The sequence below is a fragment of the Centropristis striata genome, chromosome 10 (genome assembly GCF_030273125.1).
Source record: "Centropristis striata isolate RG_2023a ecotype Rhode Island chromosome 10, C.striata_1.0, whole genome shotgun sequence".
Classification (NCBI taxonomy): Eukaryota; Metazoa; Chordata; class Actinopteri; order Perciformes; family Serranidae; genus Centropristis; species Centropristis striata.
Window position 1 is genome coordinate 19,425,769 of NC_081526.1, and position 27,466 is coordinate 19,453,234.

At 38.0% G+C, this 27,466-nt stretch overlaps 3 protein-coding genes across 5 annotated transcripts in view; all 3 read right to left on the reverse strand.

Moving 5' to 3' along the window:
- On the reverse strand, positions 1-3,767 carry gja3 (gap junction protein, alpha 3). 3 transcript variants are annotated; one of them, XM_059343376.1, is made up of 3 exons: positions 3,656-3,767; positions 2,970-3,031; positions 1-1,575 (listed from the first exon to the last, which is right to left on the reverse strand). In XM_059343376.1, exon 3 carries the CDS (start codon positions 1,538-1,540, stop codon positions 107-109), a length of 1,434 nt encoding a protein of 477 aa, XP_059199359.1. In that variant the 5' UTR covers positions 1,541-1,575; positions 2,970-3,031; positions 3,656-3,767; the 3' UTR covers positions 1-106. The 3 variants fall into 3 exon arrangements, with proteins under 3 accessions (XP_059199359.1, XP_059199361.1, XP_059199360.1); XM_059343378.1 differs by having other exon boundaries at positions 3,578-3,690; XM_059343377.1 differs by lacking the exon at positions 3,656-3,767 and having other exon boundaries at positions 2,970-3,225.
- Positions 3,768-4,882: 1,115 nt separating this feature from the next.
- gjb8 (gap junction protein beta 8) lies at positions 4,883-10,841 on the reverse strand. The gene is made up of 2 exons (XM_059343155.1): positions 10,669-10,841; positions 4,883-8,459 (listed from the first exon to the last, which is right to left on the reverse strand). The coding sequence occupies exon 2, from the start codon at positions 8,424-8,426 to the stop codon at positions 7,620-7,622; it is 807 nt and encodes a 268-aa protein (XP_059199138.1). The 5' UTR covers positions 8,427-8,459; positions 10,669-10,841; the 3' UTR covers positions 4,883-7,619.
- Positions 10,842-12,837: 1,996 nt separating this feature from the next.
- cryl1 (crystallin, lambda 1) overlaps positions 12,838-27,466 on the reverse strand; it is a 30,802-nt gene continuing 16,173 nt past the window's right edge. Inside the window, exons 7-9 of the mRNA XM_059343295.1 lie at positions 20,716-20,824; positions 15,544-15,653; positions 12,838-13,363 (exon numbers count right to left, since the gene is read on the reverse strand). Coding sequence (XP_059199278.1) covers positions 13,259-13,363; positions 15,544-15,653; positions 20,716-20,824 — 324 coding nt within the window. The 3' untranslated portion in view covers positions 12,838-13,258. The remainder of the gene's footprint in view (positions 13,364-15,543; positions 15,654-20,715; positions 20,825-27,466) is intronic.

Here is a 27,466-nt window from a genome sequence, read left to right on the forward strand (position 1 = left end):
TGAGATTTTTTTCTTTTGTCTGAGAATCACTGTGTTTTGGGGTGGGGTTTGTGGAAGCGGGGTGTTGGTCAGGGAGGGTTTAGGGACATGGAAGGGCTGAAGCGATTTAGACAGCCAGGTCGCTCGGCCTGGCCCTGATGCTGCTGCTCTTGCTGGCCCGACTGAGCCGCCGGGGATCTGTGCTGACTGGAGGCTCGTGCATCTCCACAGTGGTGGTGGTGACATGGCCTTCATCCTGCTCGCTCTTTCCACCACTCCAGCTGTCTGCGTTGGATGCCATGCCGGGACTGCTGCTGCTGCTGCTGCTGCTGGAGGCGGCAGTGGCAGTTGAATTGGTGATGTTGGTGTTACTGGTGGTGATGCTGGTTGGAGGGAGCAGTGCAGCATCCACAGGTTGCTGCTGCTGCTGCTCCTTGTCAGTGCTGGTGGAGGAAGAGGAGGAAGGGGAGGGGGAAGTGGCCTTCATCTCCCGAGTCTGCTGCTCGGTGGCCAGGTTGGCCCAGTTCTGCTGCGTGGCCAGCCTGTGGTTGTTGTTGTTGCTGATGTAGTAGTGGGAAGAGGGAGAGGGCTGGTGGAGGGACTCCTCCTGCTGGAGTTCGTCCATCTTGAACTCTGCTGCCGAGGGCACAGCTGCCGGCCCCAAGGGCGGCAGGAACGCCCCGCTGCCCGCCGTCATATCTGTGTAGTTAGGAGGGTAGCTGAGGCTGGATGGGTCAGTTCTGGAGGCCGAGGCCAAACACTCAGGCTCTGCAATGTTGACGCGGCGCAGCGACTCATGGTCGGGGGCAAACTCATTCGTCATGCCCTGTTTAACTTTCTTCCATCCAAGGTGATAGATCTCTAACAAATTCAGCAAAAGAGACACGCAAGCCACCACAAGCATAAATATAATAAAAATAGTTTTTTCAGTTGGCCTCGATATGAAGCAGTCAACGGTGTTGGGGCAGGGCCAACGTGCACACTTGTACAGGGGCCTCAGCTGGAAGCCATAGAGGAAATACTGGCCCAAAATGAATCCCACTTCAAACAGGGTCTTGAAAATAATGTTGAACACATAGGTACGCAGCAATGCGCCTCTGATACGGATTTTGCCATGCTCGTCCCTGATTGGCGGCTTCTCCTTCTTGCCGCCTCCTCCTCCGGCTTCGCCACCATTTCTATAAAGGAGTTCTTTCTCCTCCTGGAACCTGTTTGCCTTGCGCATCTCCTCCTCCTTCTCCTTCCGCTTCTCCTCCATGCGGACGATGTGTAGCACGTGGCCCAGGTAGATGAGGGTCGGCGTGGACACGAAGATGATCTGCAGCACCCAGAAGCGGATGTGCGAGATGGGGAAGGCCTCATCATAGCAGACGTTCTCGCAACCGGGCTGTTGGGTGTTGCAGGTGAAGTCGGACTGCTCGTCACCCCAGACCTCTTCGGCTGCGGCCCCCAGCACCAGGATCCTGAAGATGAAGAGGACAGTCAGCCAGACTTTGCCGATGACCGTTGAGTGCTCCTGAGCGTTCTCCAACAGTCGCCCCAGAAAGCTCCAGTCGCCCATGCTTCAAGATTTCTAGCCTATGGAGAAAGTACAGGCTGGAGCGTAGAAAGAAGGAAGAAACGGCAAAACAAAAAGAGAAGAAACAGACAGAGAGAATGTTTAAGAAACGCGTATGAATCTGTACTCAAAGTTGGTCTGAACAATTGTGACATGAGGCCTTACCCGGAGGTTAAACTGTCTACACATACGAACACACAAGAACACACAAGGACATGGAGGAGAGCGGCGGTGGCAACTACAGCCCAACATATTTCTCGTTTTTAGAAAACGCTTCAGAAACCTGCCACGTCGGCATCCGATATCGAAAACAAATCGAAACACAGCATTCGCTTCAAACACTGGCGCTTTTTAGCAGCTCGTATACTGTAAAGGCCACCTGTTTGACTGAACCCTGGTTCACTCTCCCTTTCTCTCTCTCTCTCTCTCTCTGTATGTCAGGCCTGTCTCTCTCTCTCACCTGCTCGCTCCACTGCCCAGCAGGCATGTGCTGAGATCAACATTATAATGCTCGAAAACAGCATTTAGCAGAGATGGGGCTCTGGCGGTGTGGTGTGGCACATGCACACACACACACACACACACACACACATACACACACACACACACACACACACACACACACACACACACACACACAGACACACACACACACAGACACACACACACACACACACACACACACACACACACACACACACATACAGAAACAAATACTTACATACACACATACATACACACACACACACACACACACACACACACACGCCACCCTTCCATCCTCTCTCTCCCTGTCAACTGTAAAAGCCCGGGGGATCAAACTGAAACGTTTTACTGTAATTTGAAAAAATATAAGAAATTCATTAATTGTGATAAATTCTGTATTTTCTGATATTTAACTTTTTTTAAACTCTAGAAGTGGACATTTTTATTTGAAAAGGCTTCTTGTTGTAATTTTCAAGACATTTTAATTTTATTCTTTGATTAATTTTGATTATTCAGTCTTTAAAATGTCAGGGGAAATCCAAGTTGGTGTCTTTTAATAGCTGGTTTTGTTTAAACAATCCCAGATATATTCAAACACAATTCTAGAAAACTGAGAAAATTAGCATATCCTCATATCAGAAAAGCAGAAACTAAAGAAGTTTGGTTATTTTGCTTGACAAATGACTTCATTAATCAATAATAAGATTTTTCTATTGATTGACTAGCTTTCTTAGCTTAATCTTACGTTGTTTAATGTCACACATTTAATGCTTAATAAGTTTATAACTGCCATTTATACAGGCAACCTTTTCAAGTTTAAGTAGAACAAATAGATAGAAAAGCGTTTTGGGCAAGGTTTTCTTTACAGCTTCAAGACAGTATGATGCACATGAAACGCACAATTTTAAACAACAGATTAAACACACAGAGCAGAGGAGAAACTTACTAAAATATTCTTGCGTTAAAGGTAATAAATCCATCGACTAGGGTTCACAATATGTATGACACCTGGAAGAGAAAAAAACTTTAGACAATCAGGCAACATTTAATTAACTTTCTTTAAGACTTTAGACTTGAGTAAAGTTAGCAGATCATAACTTATGAACAAAAGAACACGTAAAAAGTTCTGTGCATGTTCGGATCAATCATTCAGGTTTATTCAGGTTACAGACAAACACTTCTTGCTTCAAAAAAAGTTATAAAGATTTTGCATTTGAAATACCCACTATAAATACTGTTACGTAGTATAAAAAGAGATTTAAGTTTGAGGATGCTGCTGAAGTTAGTCCCAAAGTTTTGTACCATTTGACCTCATGATGACTTAATGTGTTAGTGGCGAACTTTGACTACATTACTCTCAGTTTCACAGCTATTTGTGGCATTTCTCTCAGCAGACAGAGCCAGGTTCAAATACAAAGCCATACCTGCCAGGCTGACAATACAGACTGTGCCAGAGTCCCCAGACTCCCCGAAAGCTTTGTAAGGCTTTTGTCTTCTTGTTTTAGTAAAAAAAAAACACACTAAAAAACTAATAATAATAATAATAATAATTACCTGTTGACTTAACTTGATCTTACTTGTCTCCCACTTAAGCAGAGGAAAAACATTGACAGCAGTGTGTGTCCGTCATACCTTTACACCGGAGATGTCATACTTAAAAACGAAAAGCAAATCCATCTGCCATCATTGGTGCCATCATTTGAGTGCGCTGAAATGCGTGTGAAACTCCGGCGGCTGCAGCGACCCTCCCTCTGTCTCCCTGCTCCCAAACCTCCTGTCAGCTCAACAAACTCTTTTAAAACTCTGCCTCTCAAACTCATTCATGTACAAACTTCTCCTGTCCTGGCTGTCTGTTCGTCCCAGGCCCGGTAAACTTGCGCAAGGAAAAAAGTTTTTTTGTTTTTTCCCCCCCTCCTTTTTGTTGTTAGTTTTTGGAGGCGGCTTGGAGTCGGAGATGAGGCTCGGTTAAACGGAGCTGCCTCCCGTTTCCAGCCATGTCTGGACTGTCACATTGTGTGACCATGCATGAGTGAATCCACAGAGTCATCAGCCTGTCCGGTGTCACACCACGCCCCTGCCAGCCTCCCCAAAAACCTGCCCAAAATGTGCGAAAAAATTGAAAACGTTCCCCCAAAACTTTAGAGTAAAACGTGAACGTGCTCTGATCTTGACCCACTTGTTTACACTTATTTACTTTTAAGCGCTTCTTGTGTTTTTAACTGGCTGCTTGTGTTTTATTCCAGTCGTTGGCTTTTTAAATTACTCATTTTTATGTTGTGAAGAAACGTGCTATATAAATTAATTTTTAATTATTTTGCAACCAAAAAATACATTAAAAACCTCTCGAAAAGTTTGCCCTAAATATTTTAACTCTAACAGCTAATAAACAATTAAAAATGCATTAATGCTGACATATTTTAGGAAAAAAAGCACTATTAAGTGGTCAGAAACTCATTTTTGACCTTATAGACACACTGTACTCTTATAATATATATAATACTTTAAAATATCATGGTTCAATATGCAGATGCATAACAGCATAATATCTGCTAATTAAAAGGATTAAACTGTGGTGAAAAAAGTGAGAATAAGACACTATCAACTTAGCAGTCTTTCATCAAGGACCACTTTGGAAATAAATGTTTTTGATGAAGTGCTACTCTCTGGGATTTTATACATGATACTTTTTGGAATTATTATGCTTTTAGATCCTAATCAAATAGTCCATCCCCACAAAAAACAACAAAAAGATGAATAAAAACACCCTCCCTTGTCCCATCCAGTGGGTAGCTGCAGGACGTCATTGCATTATATGAAACAGGCATACTGTACACAAGACAATGAACCACACAGTTGTTGTTTTTTTGACTGATTTATGAAAAAAAAAAGACTTCAAAGATCAAAGTGCGAATGTGATAAAAACATCTCAGGTACAAAACACAATTACAAACCTTTTAATATCTTCATTTCTTGCTCAGAAAAGCTGCTTCATTAGTATCATGTCGTTTGTTAAAAGCAGACTACTAAACCTAAAGACTGGAAATAAATCTCAATAGAAAAATGTTTTTAAAAAAACAAACAAGTATTTTGGGACTGGAATGAATCAGGCTCGTCCCCTTAAAAACACGTCATTGCTGCATCAAAATGTTGTGTCAAAATGTAATTTGGCTGTTACAGAAAGCAAAGAGGTCAAAGGTCAATGTGGAGCAGACGACAAAGTAATGTTGCAAATATTTATCTTGAATCTGCATTCTTTGGACAATATTTCCATTTAAAAATGTCAAAATTACACTTCATTTGATAACTCAACTGAACTGGATCATTTATAACAGAATATGACTAATCTATATTTACTTATTTTTAATCTACTGTCCATATTTTCTCACTTTTACAATCTTTTCTAATCAATATTCTCACTGTTCACATGAGGTGATTTAAAGAAAGAAAAAAAAGGTATAATTTAAGAAATTAGAATTAGTATTTTTAGATACACAGATGTGAGTAATCCAGCTCAGTTATTCCTGGATGGGAGGGAGGACAAAGACATTTTCACTTTGAGACCGGCCCGTAGTGCCACACGTTAAGAGGGCGAGCAGTGATTAGTGCGGGGGCTAAATAAGGCACATGCTGAAAGCTGATACAGCCAGCTGGGGTCCGTACATGCTGCAGCAACAACACGAGTCCAAATAACACCGAACTGCCAGATCTGAGTCGGACAGGAGAACGTCTGCATGGTGTTTCAGGAGGCAAGGATTAAGAGCTCTAGGCTATTAAAGGGACAGTTCACCCCCAAATTAAACATGGTTCCTCTTACCTGTAGAACAGTTGATCAATCTAGATTGTTTTGGCGTGTGTTGCAGAATGTTGGATATGTCTGCTTTCTCTCCAATATAATGGGACTAGATGGCACAAGAAAATACATTTAAAATACCCAACAGCAATGTCTTTTTCCAGAAAAATCCTGACCCTGTTTTGAACAGTTTCATGTACAAACTACACCAGAAATAAAATAGTTCATACATGAAACTGCTCACGAAAACTTCTGTGCATTATCTTGGGTAACAATTTCAGGATTTCTGTGAAAAGACATTGCTGTTGAGTAATTGTGATGTATTTTTTGCCGCTTTGAGTACCACAAGGGAAGTGCCATCTAGTTCCATATGTTTGAGAGAAGCAGACATCTCTAAAGCCATATCTCACACCAAAACAATCTAAATTGATACATTGCACTACAGGTAAGAGGAATAGATAACTTTAAATACATTTACATTATCAAAAATGAATTGGAATCCTATAACAAGAGAAGTTGCTTGTACAGCTTAAATATACTGCTTTTTGAAAGTAACTAAAAGCGTCTTCAGGAGCAAAAATATTGAGTGAAATATTAATTCATGTGTATCTAGAAATCACTAAATGCTTGACAGATTTAGTATATTCACAAGCTGTTTGTATTAACATCACTCAGTCTTTCTGAATGAATCTTTCAGTCATGTCCCATTTGTTTTTTGACCCTTTTTTTAACTTTTGATTTCCAGATCCAGACCTGTATAGGTTTCTATGCATTTACTGTCTGCAGAATAAAACATCTTGTACATCGTGTTTTTCACCTGGCGTGCACATGTGAAAATATGCTCATTCTCAGGGAATTTAACTCATGTAAGGAAAACACTTCAAACCTCTCCAGTTCAAGTAAAAGACAAAAGACATTCTGATCTGATTTAACAGCAAAGAGCATCAAATCTACTAAACCACTGTGTAAGATTTCATCATGTTATATTAATATCTTAATAATCTTGTGCAACACACTTCTCAGTAATTATAAACACACAAAAATGAAAAGACTACAAAGTTATTCTACTATGAATTTAAAAACGTCTTGCTACTGCCACTTGATTCAACACAGCAGTATCATAAAAACGCATCTGCTTTTATCAATTAACAAGAATTAAAAATAAAATGTAAGCTTTTGTAAACTAGAGACTAAAACAATCTTTTTTTTCCTGCTTCACTTTCATGACTTCATTTGTTCTCCTTCCTCTTCTTTAAGAAATCCTTCAGGCTTCGAGGAAGGTGTTTGTGCTCTTGTGAGGTACCACTTGGAACCACTAGATGTCAGCATAGACTCATTCTTCTCAAAACATTCAAGCAACTTCAAACTGTGAACAATAAATAAAAAAAACGCTATCAATCATCTAACCAACTGTGTGAAAAGTAAGGTGACACTTGTGATCATGTGGAAGATCCACATAAGTAAAGATAATAATAACACCTTAAGCAGGCCCTTTAAGTAACACTTACTGGTGGGAATGCAACCAGATTTTAAAGTATACTTTTGTTTGATCCATCAATGTAGTTCTTTTTGCACCAGGGAAGAACATATTTTAACTCAGCTACATAAGCTGCTGTTGAGCTTAACTAATCTGTTGTGGTGCTTTTGAGGTTCCCACATTCTCAGTTTCACCTCCCCATTAGACATTTCTATTGGATGCTCACATTTAGAGCCTAATTACCAATGTTAGACACAAACTGTGACCATAATAGGTGGTTGGATTTACAGTTTATGTTTTTCTTCTCCCCCACCGCTGATGGTTCCCCTTCAGCACATCTTATTGCTGGTCGAATCCGTGTTGGAAGACAGCAGCATCTCGTTCTTTTTGTTCTGCAGATGGGCATTGTCCCGCGTCACGCTATCCGTGTTGGTGTATGGGTGTTTCCTCCTGGTCGACCTGTTTGAGCACCTCATGAGCGCCTTGCCGATGAGGTAGCACAGCTCGGCCACGTTCAGCACCATGCAGATGGCAGACGAGGACACCATGAAGATGGTGAAGATGGTCTTCTCCGTTGGCCTGGAGATGAAGCAGTCCACCTTGTTGGGGCAAGGCCACTGCTCACACTTCACTAGCCGGCGCATCTGGAAGCCATCGTAGACAAAATACAGAGCGTACATGAAGCCGCCCTCAAATATGAGACGGAAAAACAAGCTGCAGGTGTAGGTCCACCACAGAGGGCCTGCGATTGGCAGACGCCTCCTCTTTAGCGTCTCCAGGTCGGTGTCTGAAGGTTTCTCGGGGCCATTGGAGGCCAGCATGGTTCTCTTATCCTCTCGTTTCCTGTAGGCGACGTGCATTGCCACAAGCAAGGCTGGCGTAGACACAAATATCAGCTGCAGGCACCACAGGCGGATGTGCGACACAGGAAAGAAGTGGTCATAGCAGACGTTTTTGCAGCCGGGCTGCTGCGTGTTGCAGGTGAAGTCTGACTGTTCGTCCCCCCAGACGCTCTCAGCCGCCACCACCAGGATGGTGATGCGGAAGATGAAGAGGACTGAGAGCCAGATCTTTCCTAGACTTGTGGAGTGTTTGTTGACACCGCCCAGCTGGGCATAGAGCGCCCCCCAACTCATGGTGGTGAAGGCGTCTCTGGAAGATCACACCACCTGGAGAAGGAAGAAATTCAGGAAAAGGTTAACAACATAGAACTAAAGTTCTCAATCTTTTTTAGCCAAGGATACCTGACGAGGTAAGATGTGACTTGGAATGATTTGATGTAGCTTATCTGTTCTCGTTAACAGTTCAAAGGTATTTAGATGAAAAGTATCCACAGGATTTTGTAGCTATCCCACAAAGTAAATGCAGTGATTTTCACAGGTAAATTTTGTTCATTTATGTTGCATACAGACTGCAGACGGGAGGGGAGGTGGTTGGCACAAACCCAGGACTTTAACACAGGAGACCGACCTTTATGTCCTGTTGGGAATCCTTTACTCATGTTCTAGGTCCCTGAAGTAACAGTGTCTTTCACAATACAAATATTACCACCGTTAAAAGCATAGAATGTCACATGTTTAAAACAGTAGTCGTTATCTTTTAGAATATCTTATGAACTGTTTGATAAGGTTTTCATAAGGAATCATATTCAGGAGAAGATGTTTCCTATTTCTTACACTGCTATCGTCATCATCGAACACCAGAGAAATTGTTCTTGGGCGCGTTCACACATTTTCAAACTTAACATTGGCACATATGTTTGGTTTCTGTTCACTTCCATTCAAAGTGAGCAATGGAACGAATAAAACATTTGCTTCTAGCGGCAAAAGCGAGGCTGTATTTTTGCCAGCATTGAGTTCAACTTTGGTGAACTATAACTTGCAAAGTCACAGCCTTAACCAATCCAGGTTGTCCTCATGAAAAGTATTTTTGTTAAGGATACAGATTAATTAATAGATGGTGGGATGGCAAAAACCCAGGGCTTCCATGCAGGAGACTGACGTTCATGTCCATGTGGAAACTTCTTTACTTGTGTTCTTTGTCACTTATGATCACCCTTCAATTTTTTCCTGATCTTAAATAAGTGGTTTTGTTGCCTAACTTTGAGTACTCCGTATGACAACATAACTGTACAATATTAAACACAGATTGTTGCCTGTTTACTACAGTGACCATGACAAGTTTTAAAATGGCCATCGTTCATTTTTTGGATCATTCAATTCAAATAGTAAAGCTTGTGTATGAAATCCTACGGACACGTTTATGAGAATATGTAGACTAATCGTATAGAAGTGCACTGCCCACATGCAGCATGAATATTGCCTTGGAAGGTGATGGTCCGGGCTTGTGACTGTGCTGTTAGAGGAAAAGTTGGACACATTTCTGCAGATTCTAAGATGTACTGTTAAATAAGAACATAGTGCCAAAAACTACTATCATTTTAAAATCAAATTAGCATAAATCAAATAGCAGAATTTAGCATATTTATGAACATTTGAGCTTCTACTTTTCTCACAGAATTTCTGAGTTGTTCCTGTGGTTAAACTTCAGCTCCCTTGTTTGCTAGTATACCAGAGGTTTTATAAGATATTTTTTGACAAACCAAATACGGGGTAAAGTGGGATTTCAAATCAAGAATGAAAAAGAGACTCAAATCCTAGGACATAGTGGTCCAGGTCTGTGATAGATTTGGTGCCACAAAAAGAAAGTGCCAGTGCAACAAACTTTATATTGCTTTAGATACCACTTAGAGTGTCACTTTGGGCAGCCAGACAATGAAACAGAAAACTGAAAAACAATGAAAAATTAATTTTATAGAGTACTCAGGTGAGAAAATTCGGGAGTATCACTATAGTCCCTGTTAAACCAAACAGAGATTTTAACGTATTTTATTCTATAACCACTGCTAATATGATTTGAATATTAATAGTTTTGATATAAAATGTGCATTACTTTTCTTTACTACATTTGTTGTACTGTTTATTTTTTTAGTGTCTTAGACCAGTGTCTTTGGTTTTCATGAAACTTTTTTCTTAGTCTTGCAACACGAGATAATCTTTCCTTTTATCTTTATTCTTAATATCCTTAAAATAAATCATTCCTTTCGAATATTGCTAACTGCTTTAATAACGCGAATATTTTTCGCTTTTTTCGCTTTGGTTCAGTTGATGGATTTCACTTCTGCAAAAGTAGAACAATAAACGCGATCTTTCTGAAGATTACACATTTATTAAACTAAAAATAATAAGGATTAGGATTATTATCAATACCATAAGAATTAGTGTTTTTTTTTTTGTTTTCATCGAAACTAAACCCTACTAATAAATTAGGGCGAAGTGCAACGAGTTCACAAATCTAAATATAACATCAATAACTCACCTGTTTCTGTGGAGATTATCCAAAAATATTCAATCAACTTTCCATGAAGAGAGAAACAATTAGTCCTTCTTTTTCTGTGATGTAGATAAACTTTCCCCCGAGTTTAGCTTGTTGGGGACGAAGTTTGTTTGCCTTGTCTCGTCCTATCCTCCAGCTGAGTGAGACACACCTGAGGCTGCAGGAGGCTTTCACCCTGAAGACAGTAAAGGGGGAGGAGGGGGAGGCGCCGGGCTCAGGGTGGGGCCAGGAGACAGGCATGGCCTACTTTTGTCTTGTGCATCACGTCAAGAATCATAACGTCACCCTGTTAAAAATAATCGCCTAACTCATTTTTTCAAGTTTTGCAGGAAACACAGAAAACTTCACCAAAAGTGTAACATATAACATTTATTGATCATTTTTACTCAAAAAGGATGTAACAAAGGATGGCTATTGGCATAGTGTGCTGTGTGTAAATTATGTAACTTAAGAGAAATAAATCACTTAGGCAATTTTTTGCACATGCCTTTGTGACTTAAGCAAGATATGGTAACACTTTATTTTGAAGGTTTCTAAATAGGATTCACACAAGCCTGTCAGAAACATGACATGACAAGTGTCACGAGCATTAATGTTACGTCAAAGTGTCATTAATGTTCATGACACACCCCATGTCATGTTTATTACACGCTCATGTCACTCTTTTGTTCACCTTCAAAATAAAGTGTTACCATATCTTGCTTAAGTCACAAAGGCATGTTAAAAAAATTGTCACATTTTATTTTGACTTAGGCATAATAAATCCGCTTAAGTCACACACTTGACATAGGCCATTATCTTAAAGGGGTAAAATCACATGATCTGATCAACTGAGGATGTAGGCGATTTTACCATAGGTGGCCGGCGTCATGAAGAGATGATTTAGGCAAAAAAACAAAAACAATTTTCACAAAAAAATATTTAGGCGATTATTTTAACAGTGTGCCGATAATTAGCAGATGGAGGCTTTACTTGTATGAACATTCATAAGCTCAGTGATGGAGGAAGTTTTCAGATTCTTCACTGAAGTAACATTTTAAGATGTAGGAATTTTGCTTAAGTATAGCCTACTTAAGTAAAAGTATGTAAGTATAATCCGGTAAATCTACTTAAAGGGACACCACATGTTTTCCTTTTCCTTACAGTTCTTATCAGTTTAGATTGTTTTGGTTTAAGCTGCCAAGTGTTTGAGATATTTGCTGACTTCTCTCAGATGTAAAGGAACTAAGTGGCACTCGGCTCAAAGCAAAACAGCAATGTCGCTTTTTGGAAATCATGATTTAGTTATTTGAGAAATTAATACACGCCTTTTTTGTCTTTTTTTTAATTTTTTTTTTAAATAATTGTATACAGTAGCCCTATATAACCTATAACATGTTTATTTTTCATATATGTAAATACTTTTTTACACTATTATTATATATTTTTTTATTTTCATTTTTTTGTTTAGTATATTTTTTTACTTTTTACATTTTTTTCTCATTTTTCTTTTACATTTTGTATTTTATATATATTTACAATTTTTCATTTTATATTTGTACATTTTTATATCCTTTTTTTTTTAACATTTATTCTTTTCTCACTTATTAGACAGAATATAAGGTATATGTAGCTATATATTTCCACACATTTTATCTAACCTGTAATTAATGTACACATCTGATACTGTATAGTTACTAATAATATATAACCTATAGTTTAATGTTTTTTCTTTAATAATTTTATATTTTGTTTTTTCTTTTCATTTTTTAATATTTCATATTTTATTTTATATTTTTAAGACAATAAATGAGATATATGTGGCCATATACTTAAACAGACACATTGTCCTCACCTGTAATTTATGAACACATCTTATACTGTATATTTTAATACAGTATATAACCTCTACAGCTTAAATATGTTTTTATTGTTGTGGTCACATTGGCTGATGTAGGCCTCACAGTAAGATCATGTGATGGTCACTGTGAGTTGATATCACTGTGAAATGAAATTTGCAACGTGAGCAGCAGGAAATGTCACAGTGTGTGTAAGAAGCACTCATGACATGTTTCCATTCATTGTTTCCTGGGAGTCAGGACCTTATCAGGAACCAGTTTCAGGAACCACATCATCCATTTGTTTGGCTGAAAGGAACAGAGACCACAACAGTTCTCATCCAGACATGTTTAATGTTTGAATTCATGGTTTTATTGTTTCTTTATGAATAGGATTTAACATGTTGTATTGAGTGAATGTAGTTCAATATAAAAACAGTTTTGATTCATCAAAATATTTCACTGAATTAATTTATCCTGGAGACCTTCATGTGATGTGTAGCACCTGGTTAGACGATTGCTTAGAGATCCAGTCCCTTGATTTCCACAATATTAGTCAATGTTAGCAGCCCAAAACATTAAGTATACTGTCCATAAAAGGCCATTTGAGAGCACAAATGTTCATAATTGCTAAATGTCACTCCCAAAATATCCTTTTTTTTTTTAAAATTTAACTTGTTATAAACTGAGCTGATCGTCTCCCAAAATTCACAGATTTCTTTAGTCAGAATCAGAAGTTTTCTTGTAAGCTGATCTTAGTGGTCCTTCTTCAGCTTGGCCAGACCCATGAGGAGCTGGTCCCTCCGCTCCATCCGAGCCGAGAGATGCTGCTGGTCGTTGGGAATCAGCTCACACATCTCCTGTGGGCAGCAGCGAATTAAACGTGAGGAAAAAGCGAAGAATAAAAGGCTTTCAGGTGACATATGCACTCCAATGGAAAATAATGGATGAGAATATAAATTATTGGATTTCTAGGAGGTTAGAACCCAAAAGATACGGATAGGATTTTTAAAACAAATAGCAATTTTGAGGGGAAAAATTACAGACATGGTGGCTGATATAGTACATTGAACATGAATGAAAATAAACTTTTTCTATGAGAATTGTAAATTGAATTGTCAGAAGGCTGCTTTCATTAGCAAATAACTTTATGAAACAATATTTTACATATTATTAATTGGTTACCAATTCTATAAATGAACACTGAGAAACTAAATAAATTGCTAAAACCCATTTCTAAATCACCCCAAGCATTGTTTTCATCATTAAAGTTGTCATATCTGTGAGATGACCATGTGTTTGTGATAGGCCAATATCAGCAGATAAATTTGGCTAACCAATGCATTGGTCAGGCCCTACTGAGTATATACAATTGTTTGTTTTTAACTGATCCTGCCAACATGTTTTGTATTTGGTTGATGTTTGCTTTTTTGGTCAGATAAGAGGGGTATGTTCCAAGATCCTATGTTTTTGATATAAACTAACATTGTAAGAAACAGCTGTAACAAGACATTGTAACAAGACAGTTTTTGTTTTGCAAACAAATGAAGGGAGTTAGACAGTTCACATGCAATTTGAATGGATAAAATCACCATTGTGGAGATGTCAATGTACAGTATAACATCTGTAGGCGATAAGCCGCAGGTGGGTGATTCAACATGACTGAGAACGTAAAACCCTTTAAAAGATCTTGTAAATGTGGTATAAAGTGGATGTGAAGTTGGGGAACACAAGTCCCTGGGAACATTGATAGGCTCCCCAGATAACTGTAAATACCCCTGATTACATACTGGATACCATGTGTTTAGTACCAGCTAACACAGGCATTGGAGACACGTAAGGTATAATTCCCACAGTATCTTCGGATTTAGTCATGTGGTCCAGCAAACTCAGTTGGACATGCTCGTGTAAAGCTTGTAGTTGGACTCTTACTGATTGGATGGGAATCCTTCATGGTATGAAATACTGTTAATACTGTTAAGCTGACAACATGATGCGTTACAGACATAGTAACTTATTCTGTCTGTCTGTTTGTCTGTCTGCAGCTCTCTACAGTCCACAAGAAAAGTGTGACAAGGACTGCAGCACATAGAGAAATAGAGATATGGTTGAAACTGAAGGGCAACACCTTCTAAGCAGTTGAGTTCTTACAGCTTTTCAGTTGAGACTAAAGCTGAAAGTAAGATTCAGTGTGAATGGCCAGCAGAGAAATTATGTTGCAGCAGTGGTTTGAGAAGTTTACTGGATGATTTGATACTTTTTTTCCCTGGGTTGACTGGCTGGAGTTGCTGTTGGGATTTGTTGTGAATCCAAACTGACGACAGCTTCTGTCCTCCATGAAGGAGCGAGTTGCAATCTTTTAAGAGCCACCTTTCAAACTTTAAGGGTGGTAAGTGTTTGATACTCAAATCTTGGCTTTCAGCAGTAGTATTTCTTTAAAACATTAAAGGGTGACAGTTTTGCGTTGGGATTTTCTTGTTCTTGCATGCATAGCTGCCTTCATACTTTCACAGTCACAGTAGATATTTTGCTCCTCATTCTGTAAAAATACAATTTTAGTCACTTTGCATGTCCTCAGTAGAAATAAGACTTTCTTAACAGCTCCAAACTCCTGATGTCCAGGCTTAAAGGGGTTTCTAAGGGCAGCAGAAAACAAGATAGCTTGCTATCACTCTCCAAACTAGTTGACCTTGAACTATTTATTGCACCGGCTCATGGTTTCCTCACATAGTGACCTTCTGCGGCTAACATTTTAACAGCATTGCATGTGACTTAGTCAAATAGTCATGCCCACATAGGAGTGAGCATTTGGCGTCAGGTTGGGAAGGAACTCTTGACTTTCAGTCATGCAGAACTTAAGAACAAAACATTCTCTTCATTCGACCGAATCAGTGGAAAAGAAATCATAAAACCAGGCAGCAATGTCAGTCTTGATTAAATGTATTCAATCTGAATGAATGACTACTCTCATATTTTACACACACAGTTTTCTGTGAAGTTTAAGTAAAGGCAACATCTCATTTGCTGCCATCAAACTTACATTGGCGATACTCTTGGCGGCCTCGCCGCTACAGAAGTCTGGTACAGGCCCAAAGGACTTCAGGACCCTCGTTATACCCTCTCCATATCGTTTCATATAGTCTTCCAATCCTGTGGGAGAACACGGACAAAACGCCTCAAATCTTACAGCAGTTCACACATGCATTATGACATCCTTGAACACTGGCAGAGCAAGTTGCTTGCTCTTAAAAAGAAAAAAGAAAAAAATTATAATTAGGGGTTCCCTGCCGGTGGACAACATACAGAAAACAACTACAAAACTCCCAAAAAGTCCACACAGACATTAATGACATTTAAACTTGTTGTGACTGAAGCTGTGGATATATTAGATCTGTTTTTATATTTGTTATGTTTTAACAATTACAAAATTGTATAGTTTATCAAATCCTCAAGAATCTTGAATGAAAATTCACCTGAAATAATCCTGAAAATGCATGTTCTGCAACTTCTGCATCAAAAATGTACTTTAAACTTAATCAGTTATCAAAATAGTAGTCCCAGACAGACATTAATAAAATAATTTGACATGTACAATACCTATAAGGATACCAATAACATCGTATTTGTAAAAAAAAACAAAAAAAAATGGATTTTTAAAAGTTGGTAAAGAAAAAATAAAACAGTGAAACTGTAATTAATATTTTCTGCAATTTCTTGACTCCAGAGACAACCACTGCGAAATGTTCTTAATTAAATTGTACAATCCCAGGTGTCGTCAGTCACTCTGAATTGGATAATCATCCATACTAAGAGGGTTGTGCTGAATTCCTTATAAATGACTGTCAGTTTGAGGCCTTGTTAAACTTTCAGTGTGAGTTATTCTCCCATCACTTCACTCATTACCCTTTAATGATTTATTTCTGATGGAGGAAACAGGTACTTCTGATGAATGATTTCGGTGCTGCCCAAATAAATTGTTAAAGATTAATTAATGACAGTTCTGTTTTCCTCTAATAGTTGAACTACACAGGAAAAATTGCTGGAGCCTTGTTTTTTTTTACTGCAGCTGTAAAAACATTTAACATAATGACAGTGAATGAAAAGTGAAATTCTCTTATATTTATACTGTAGATGTGCCTAATTTAGTAATTGATGTGAAAATTAATACATTGGTACAACCTGTTGTAAGACACTTATTACTTGTTAAAATGCCGGAGCACCATCCAGCATGTTTGTGGATCAAATAGGTGATTGTGTCTCTTAATTTTGCTGTAGAAAAATGACAACACACAACAACATGTGTCCCTCTAACAACCAATGACCGGGTAAAACACATCATAAAGAGGGCCATCTATATGGTTTGTTGACATTCCTATAATAAGAAACTTTGAAACAATAAAAAGCAGTGTGTGGAGTAAACTGAAAAAAGAATGATTTGCCTAAACTACTTTACACCTGCTCTTCATTTAAAGCAGGTCAGAAGGCGACCATTAAAAACAGACACTGAAATGAAGTTCCACATAAAAAGTTACAAAAGGTGTGGCACTTAATATTGTATAAATTGTATGAATAATTAAGCTTCAAAGTTTTTTACTAAGTCATGTTTTCTCCAGAAGATGAACTTTGAATGTTTACATGAGACCTAGTGGGACTCACTATACATGACACAGCAGTGTGATAAGTACCATCTACCTTCAACCAAACTGCGTTAGCGTAGGAGGAAGATACAAGAGTTATTTCAAGACATCAGCTTTTTTTGCCATGCAGTTCCTCTGATTCTTACACAAACAAGAACTTGCTTAGTTATGAATTACAATAAGAAGATAAGGAAGATACAATTAAAATGTTATAATATAACAAATACAGATGAAATAAAGCTGTTCAATTTAGTGCAGGATATGCAAAGATGTTGATCAGGGGATGTGCAAAAGGTTCACAGGGGGAATGTGGGATGATCAGGGATAATAGTCCAAGTTGTACGTTAATGTAATGCAGTGCATGTATTGGTTGATTTGTATAACATGCATCAAAATAAGAATCAAGGCTCAAGCCGACCAAATCACATATGACTCATGTGACTGCAGTGGATGATTAATTGCAGGCTTCCCAAAATCTTTCCACGACAACTCCATCATGTTTATGGAAGATTTCTGTAGAGGCTGACAATTATTGGAAAGTTACAGGTTACAGGTTTGACAGGTTAAAATATTTTTTTTTCTTCCTTTTTTTGGCATTTGACTTATTTCAGTTCAAATTATATTTAACCTGTTTTGTGGTGTAAAGCAAAACAATATATTTAAGGTGGAATCAAACAAGATTGAAACTTTAAAATGTTTGGTGGTAGTTGTTCTTTGTCTGAATATAAACGTGGCACTAATTAACTGAATGAATGTTGCATTACGAGTCCAGTTGATCACCTATCCTGCTGTGTCTCATATGCTGTTGGTAACAGTTTAGGTTTTAAAGGTGTAGTCCATCTGTGGTTTGAGTTATAAAGCACTCTGTAGCCTTGAACGGTGGCTATGAAAACTTTGTAGCTTGCATCTGAGTCAGAGACAGCAGCTGTAATCAGCTCGGAGTTTAAGTGGTTACAATGGTTTCCAAAGGTCACCCAGTTTGACTGCAAAAAGTGTCCACAGAAACTTCTACCCTGTCCATCTGTTTCCAGTATGATCTTAACACTTGTGGACTAGATTAAAAGAACGTCACAGTACAAACAATAGAGCAAAAAAAACCAAACAAGTACTGGCATGACAGTAGCTGGGGTTGGGCAATATGGCCTTTAAATACTATTGTAATATATTAAGGCTAAATTGTAATGCGCAATATACAGCATATCTTACTGCTAAAGACCCTTAAATGAATACAATTATACCAGTATGATGGTTCTAGTAATTCTTGTAACATTTTCTATTACAGCAATTCTAAACAATCAAGTCAAATTGAACAAAACAGACCAGACAAAGCAGGCATTTGCATTAAACCATACAAAACTGAGATGAATAAACTGTAAGAAATGTATGTATAGCCACTAGAATTGTCCTTGTTTAGGTTGATAAAGTTTGTCTAAATACTGGTTATAAAATGTATTTAAAATGTATTTTTGTTCCAATTACAAATTTCTATCCAATGGAAATGGTTTAACTTTAATTTGTTTGGTCACATATATAAACAGAATGCATTAACAGCACTTGCCTTAATTACATAAGCTCTATTAATGTGAATTTGGTCAATTCTATGAGCTATATAGTAGATGGATTTCTAATAGTTATTCATCTCAGTATTATTTGATTTAATTGCATAAATGGTACTTTTTTTGTTAGCATTACTTGACTCAATTGTATGAAAATGTGAAAGCAGATTAAATTAAAGATAAAGGCATTTTTAAGCATGTGTACGCTTACAAGTGTGTGAACTGCAGTACTTTTGTCTTATGCAAATATTTTGGGATTTTGGTTGAAAATGGCAAACATTGAGAATAAAGTTGGAGAGTCAAGAAGTGAGTCATTATACTTCTGGAGTGCTTTTTTCTTCTTGATGCCTTTTTTTACTGTGAAACTAAATCAACATTTGAATGCGCCATAGCTGTTGTGAAACCAGGATGATTAACATTAAAGAGCAGCTACAAACATTACAGAGCCTCCTACAGGACTACAGGCAGAGGGTTTTTTAATGAATCGGGATAATGCTCTCCTGTGCAGGTACATGGTTTTACAAAAGCCGAGTCATTCAGGCGAGCAGAAAGAGAGACAGAGACGGAGAGCCTGAGTGCTCCGGTATCTGATTGGAATGATTTAAGGACGGGAAGTAACAACAGGAGCAGGTCTTTGCAATCTTTTGTGAACACGATCATGCGACTGTTTCCTGAGCAGAAAGCTCCAGGACTGTAACTACAGGTAGAGCTGGCACCTGGTCTGAAGGCCGCGATGTGATGTGGGCTCTGTGAGTTTTAGATTACTGGTGTGAGGGAGTGCATTCATCGCTTCCCATCAAAAGACTGCTTTGTTCTGCCAAAGCGTCCCTTTTTCTGTGTGTGTGTACACAGTCAGGGTTTCTCTCTGGGTTTCACACTCCCCTTTGATTTTCTCCATCTCCCTGAGGGTTCTCTCTCTGACACACAGGACCGTACAGTACATGTATGTAGTGCTGAAACATGTGAGCTATGTCTCTGTTGACTCACACATTTTCTATATAACGGAGGCCCTGTTGTTCCTGGTGAAAGCTCTTTGTCATACTTACTGTCATCAGAATATTTTTTTCCTAAAAAAATCTCAGTTATTCATTTATCACAAAAGTAACTTCTGCTTGAATGATGCAATAGATGATTAGTATTAACTACTAGAGTCTGACCAGATGGGATTTTTGCGTCCATTACCAAAATGGAAAAAAATTCAGTTAGCAACACTGGAACTCTGTATTTGATGCATTTTATTTTTATTTTACACAGCATCCCAACATTGGGTTTGTACAGATTTTGTCACCGCCTTTAGGGTTGAGCTGGTGGATTCTGCTAACTGTCAGTTTGTGGTTCGAGTCAGGTGGTCAGTTAACCAAAAAGATTCCTTAAGGAATTAATGTAAATTCCAGCTCATAATTATAACAACCTTACTAAAATATGTGACTGATTTTTCATGAATCTAAAAAATGTATCAATTGATAGAGCTAGTGCTGTGTTATTTATTGACAGCTAAATCACAAGTTCGAGTGATTAAAAGATGCATGTCAATGGGTAATTTGTGTTGCTTTGGTATGTCCTATTTTGTGTTATGTATCTATTTTTATTTATAAGCACACACACACACACACACACACACACACATATATATATGTATATATATATATATATATATAAACACACACACGTGCTTATAAATAAAAAATATTGATATATTTATTGATATTGTTATCTATAGGGATGTGATCTAAAAGGGTTAAAAAGGTATTTTTCTAACTAGTCTATAGTATCATAATATCTAGTATGACTAGATAAAATCCACGTAATCATCTTAAAACTCCAAACTGTGATTTTTATTATACTTAAATGTATAATTAGAAACCCAGAATACTATTATTCCAACACCTGATAACCATTGCTCTTTGAACCTTTCTGTTTTTGACAATTTTTTGCTCAAACCAAAAGCTTTAAGTGATTTGTTGTTTTGGCATTGACATTCTGTCCATATGAGCAAAAAGTCAAAAGAGGGAACATTACCTGCAGGTGCATTGAGGTGAATTGTTTCCATCGGACCTATGAAGGCGTAACGCATTCCTAGCCCCTCTGACATCACCAGGTCAATGTCCTTGACAGAGATAACGCCATCCTGATGAAATGAAAGACAAAAGACACAAAGCAGTTAGTAAATGTATGACTGGATCTCCCTAAAGAAGCTTTCAAAACAAACACTTTTTTTATCTGTCAGTGGAGCATAAACCAGTCTACCCTGAGTCATCTATCAAAAGTTTTCCTGTCTGGAGGATTTGAATATTTTGGATAAAACGGTAAAACAATGGTTTTCTCCTGGCAGTTCAGGTCAGCAAGGTCATGGCTTTTTACCCTCAGGGGTTTGGATCAACCAGATTCCCTTTGATCTCATCAAACTACTCCCACTATATAAAGTTTCTCTAATCAGCCAATTCAATTCAATATTATGTAGGAAGTACCGGGAGGAGAGGGATGGAGGGATGGTTAGAAGGGGTGACACAGGGAGTGGTTCAGGTAATCTTTGGGTTAGAGATACCTGTTGGCTGACCATGGAGGAAATCAAAGCTCTGATACGGAGACAGGGAGTAGGGTGAGCAAGAGAAGAGGGACAGGGTTGTCTTTGTTTGGGTCCTGCGTCCAACAACGGGCCTGTTATTTGAGCAAAGCAGAGCTGTGGGTGGGGTCTTTTCTCCACCGTAATCACTGGGGGCAACCAGCCGCGTTCTCAGCCGCTCTGTTTTCCAATGCTGGCCCTGACTCAAGGACCATTTTCTTTGCGTGTGTGTGTGTGTATTTAGAGGGGTGAGGGAGGGTCTCTGTTATGTAAGTAGGATCACAAGGCCACTCTCAGGCCACAGGCCTTGATGTTCAATGACAAATTTCTGGTCACATTTGATGTTTTTCGGATAACTGTTTGGGCTGCACAGTTCATCAAAGTTTTACAAAATCGCCATATGGAATACTACAATAAAGATCAAATATAGAATATAAAATATGTGTCAAAGTAATGCAGAAATGTTCTGGCTTAAACAAATCATATTCTACTTGAGAAAAATCTTTGTTCTTTGTACAGAGCCTCACAAAAAAAATGACACCATAATCATCCATCTATCAATTTTATGTTATCTTCGGAGCTCTTCCTGGGGGACTGAAGTGTTCCAAAAGACACAAATAATAACTCCAGCATGTTGTGGGTCGACCTGGAGCCCTTACCAGTTGATATGAATGTTATCAGACAGCTGAACTGGAATTATCGTCACCATAAGTATGGGAGGGTAGGAGCCTGCTCCAGCTATATTTACAAGTGTGGTTTAGCGGCGCCCTTTACTGGCCATGGTAATTATGAAAGTCGCCAAGCGGAAGTGATGTTACAAAGTGTGAAACCTACAGTCAGTCACATGGGAAGTAGGCCATTTTTGACGTTAAAACACACATAACTTAAACTAACTTAAATACATATGCCACACTACTAAAGATACAGAATAAAAACATAAAAAACCCTAAAACTACCTTGATGTCAGTATCACTTTAAGGGTGCTGGTATTGGTACTTAGTAATGTAATTTTTAAACAATACCCAGTCCTAGTTTTTACATATTCTGTAAAAATGTTGTGACAAAAGCCTGGCACCAAACATTGTTGGTGCAATTAAAGTCTTTTTTTCAGTAAGTCAGCTGTTGTTCCGGAGTTGTTTTCGACACAGTGAAACTTAGCTTTGCTTAGTTATGTAAGAGGTCGTTCTGGAAGATTGTAGATGGAGTGACTGACATGTTGCTGGTCATGAGGTGGCCACCATTGGTTGTGGTTAGTTATATGATAGGGAAAGCATTATTAGAGTCGGATGTCTCTTCTAAAACTGACAGCCTCCATAACAAAGGTCTTTTTTACTTGTCATAGCAGGAAATGCTCAGGTGTTACTAATAACATTTACAATATCATGCTCATGACAGTGTTTCAGTCAGCCAGAATGCTTAAAACCAGGTATCTAAGAATGAAGCATATAAATCGAATTCAACCATCTTTAATTTCATTATTTACACATGCTTTTCCAGTTATCACATGTCAAGCTATAGCTGTAGCTTCGAGACAGTTTGCAGTTGGTCAATGGCACAAACTTTCATATTAACCTTTGTCTCTATTGACTAATTGCTGCAGAATTAACTGATTTCACTGTTACTAGAAGACACAGAAGACTTCCTGCAGACTTCCTGTATAGATTATGCATTGCTATTGTCCTGCAAATTTTCATTAGGGTGTTGTCTCTATTGTTGTGTCTCAATGTTAACGACGATTCAAATTATAAAAGGTTGTTTGTGTTTTACATTAACTGTCATTGTGAACTCTGGTATTACTGTCTATTATATGAATAGATGAAACAGTAATGAAAGCAATACAAAGTTATGAACAAGCCATTAGAATTTACTGAAATTGACAAATGAGTGTGCACATGTGGAAGATGTAACATTAACATGAAAGAAATGTGATGTTGAGTAGAACTAAGAAAACACTCACACACTTATATTACGATCCTTTCTGACATATTGTGAGAGCGGAAACTGATTTTTTGCTGTAAGTTTCTGTCAAAGCAAAAAAAATCGGCATTGTATGTATCTGGATATGTTAATCAGCAGCGATTTTTGCTGTCATGCCATAACAATATGATGGTAACGCTGTTATTTTTACCTTACCTTAACCACAGCGTTTTAAAAACGAAACAGAACGGGTTGTAGCAGTTTAATCGTTCATAGTCAACATATTTTTGGGTAAAATATGTGAATATTTAATAGATGGTTTGCAGAAACGTAAAAAATGTTTAAAAGAACCCAAACATTTATTTTTATCCTAACTAGCACTGATGACTATTTGATCATTGATTACGGACCTAACTTTGTCACACTAAGGTGTTTCTTATACTGTTTTACATAAAGACAAAAGACAGAGACTACGATAACAGCTTGTTGTTGAAAATGCTAAAAGCAGTTGCTAACCTTTCTGGTTGGGAGACTTCCAGACAAAACATAATTAATCAGAGCTGGTATGTAAATCTGATCCAGCTTTATCAGAGAATCCACCTCATTTCATTTACTCAGTAAAATAACTTTCAGACACCTAGCTGGGCAGAAGACTGAAGCTCAGGTCAGCTGGTTCATGCACTTCACCTGCTCTTGGCAGCAACAAACAGTTCACAGATGATCTCGATCTCTACCCTGTTTGTTATGATGAATCTTCTTCTGAGACACGCTCACTTAATTGAGTAACACCTCAGACATCCAACCTGACGTATTTAGAGCCAGGCCCACATCCTGAGCTATGACAATGGAGTGACTAATGCAGGATTTACCTGCTGATCAACTTTCAACAAGAGGAGAAGCCAAAGTGGCAGAAACATCATTCCTGTAAAACAGGTCTGTTCCTCTCTTTAACAGTGTTGATGATGCTCAAAATCTGTTTGAAAAACTTTAATACTGCTATCTTTTAATACTAATGTTCTTTATGACCTACTACATGAGCTCACAAGTCCGTCAGCAACATTGGCTATTTATAAATAGGTATTTTTAATATCTGTCACTGATTACTGGCATAATCAGGCAAAATGATTTATGGCATGTTAAAAGGAAGTTAAAAGGAAGCAGGAGGAAACATTTTTTGAGGTTATATTTTGTGGTTGTGGCTGATACTGGAGCAGGATCAGCAAAGAAGAAAAGAAAAGAATATACCGAAGAACAACAACAACAAAACAAAAAACAACGTGAAACAATGTATTAATTTGCACATACATATAACAGCAATAAAATCCAGCTGATGAAAGACAAACAAAGAAACTGAACATTCATAATTAGAGAAAAATGCAATGCAAAATAAAAAAATAAAAAATAATAGATGCATCCTGCAAACAGCTGTGTTTCAAAAAGAAAAGTAGTGGTAAAAATAAGTTGAATCTTTCTTTCACTTGCCTTAAAAACAATTGCACCTACGAGCCAAATCAAGATCTTTACGATTAGAGGTGTGGTGCTCATGGAAACACGACCGCTTTTGTCCACAGGGGGCGCTATCATCAACACGAATAAAATGTACCAGAGATAAATCAACCAAAACACATCCACTGATGCTTAGTAAGAAACGAGCTGGTTGCCCATTTCCACATATGAAACATTTATCTGCAGTTTAAAAAAAATAAAAAATAAAAAACTAAACCTGTTTGGTTATCCTGAAGCAGACAAGGTTGGCGGTGAAGAATGTTTACACCGCAGACACTTTAAGGCCAGGTGTAACCTGAATTATGGCTCTGTTCCATTTACCTGTCAAAACATACCACATCAGGGAGCCTGCATGCACAGTAGCAGGGCCTAACACCTGAAATAAAAATAACTAGGCAACACTCATGTTGTCAATTACACCTAATTCATTCTATACCAGCAAAATATCTGCTGTGAAAAAGGTCTGTTTTTTTTTTAGAAAAACAGGTGCTATATGATTGTATAATTCAGCGGTTTGTGTTTGTTGCAACGTTTTGAGGAAATATAATTTAATGTTCAGGAAGCATTGCAAACTCTGTGTGTGAGGTTGAAAATAAGATGTAATGTCTAAATCTAACAAGAAAAATACCTTTGCAAAAATCAAAAAAATGTTTCATTTCAACAGCTCTCTAAACTTAATCAAATATTATGTATATATTACTGTTTGACCTGCGGAAACACCGCCACTCAGCACACCCATTAAATTTTTTAATTGGAAACAAGGTGAATTTAGCAGAAATACTGAGTGAATTGTGAAAAAGTTTGATAACTTATTTACATTTTAAATTTCCTACCGTCAGAGGAAAGAGACACAACTCTTAAAACAACTTATTCAGCACATGACTGCACTTGTTAATTTTGTTAATTAAAGTTACATGTAAAGTAAATAAATCTGATGTTTGGATGCTCATCTGCCTTAACAGTGCAGTAAACACATTTTATGACTGCTAATTTATTGAATCAAATGCCAAATTAAGCAGAAAAAGCTCTAATATAGAACATTTTTATTTATTTTCGTCATGGCATTGTGGTGGAAATGAGACTAAAATTAGCATGTCCACCAATAAATGTCCACAGAGTCATTTGCTCCAGGAATTGAAGGGAGGGTTTTTTTGTCCAGTGAGAAAGGGGCTTTAGCTATTTGGACACCCAGTTGCCACAGTTTGAGGTGTTCAGGACATTCAGCTGGAGCTCCTTCCAGGGAGAAGTGTTGGGACTTTAACGGCAATGTGACATTTTTGTCAGCTGGGACCTAAGGGTGCCCTCAGGGTTAATTCTGCTCAAGAGGAGCCTCACAAGTGGGTGATCCACGCACGCTAAGGAATGTCATGTAGATATGAGTCTGAGCTTCCACAGCTCTGTGTGAAGACACAAATATCACACCGTGGATGCATGGATGGTATGTTACAGCAGAACAGAGTCAGGAGGGGCAGGGACACGGTAAACGCTTCAGTTCCCCGAAGTACGTTTTAATTCTCAGAAATCAGTGTTTTTCCCTCAGTGTTTTCTTGTGTCTGGTTTTGACTGAACTAACAAGGGTTTTCACCTGACTGCAGGCCCACTTGGCTCATCAGCGAACCAAGAAGCTCCTTTTCAAACAAAATCAGTCAAGTCCAAACTTAAGCAAACCTTTGTTGCCATCCCACACTTTCTTCTTATATTTTCTGTTGCTCTCCTCATGTCAGAATCTAAGAAGTGAAACACGTTTTTCTTATCTACAACCCCGATAAAACAGTATGTGATCATTTGCTAATCCTATTTGCATATTAAATTGTAAAGTGTACAAAATGAAATGATAAACTCTCTTCTTTGGAATTGGGTTCCAGAGTCAGGTAGGCTACTACAAAAGTGTCACATTTCTGTTTCACTTCCATGAAAGAAAAAACATTACTAATAATATTACAATACAAATAGAAACACTGTTCGAAAGTACATACATGCAGAAATGGAGACAAGAAAATGCTCTTCAGACCTTTTCGCTGCAGAAACCTTCACTTGTAGGCTACTCTGCAATACCTTTAGGGCTTGTTTGTCATTTTAAAAAATCATTCAGTTTCCATGCTCCAATGGGAAGAGTTTTGACATTAAGAACAAATGGCTCCAGTATAATATTCAAACTTAGAAAATGCACATAGAGATGTGAAAGTTAACCCTGAGGATTCGGGACCAGATATAATCTTGTGGACCAGCCTGTTTTGCCAGTTTGTGGACATTCCTCTAGTTAACAACACTTTAAAATATGTCAATATGTGGGATGAAGACACTTCAAATACTTCTTGGTTGTTCTGCTTCCATAAGTTGATTTTAAAAGAAAAATCCAGATTTAATCACATTTTCTCACAGAAATAGATTGTGAGTGACAGAATCATCTTTGTAAAATCTGACATATTCATGCAACACGTCCTTAACAGATTGATGAATATTCACCTAAATATGTCATCTTAGCCAGGCCGGTCTGCAAAAAATTACATTCCTGTGCAACAAAACTGCACTGTGAATTACGTTTTGAGGGAAATGTATTTATTTATTTATTTATTTATATTAATGTATGTTCATTTTTTCAATTACAAAAACTTTTAAAAAGGCCTCTAATTAAAGTTCTTATGTCGGTGCCTAGTGGAGGCTGGGGTGGATAGATGGATCAAACAAACACAAGAGTTTCAGTCAGGAAAAAGTCTTTTTTTGTCCTGTGTGACACCATACGTCAAGGTTGATTATGTAACAAACACTTAAATTAACCCAAAC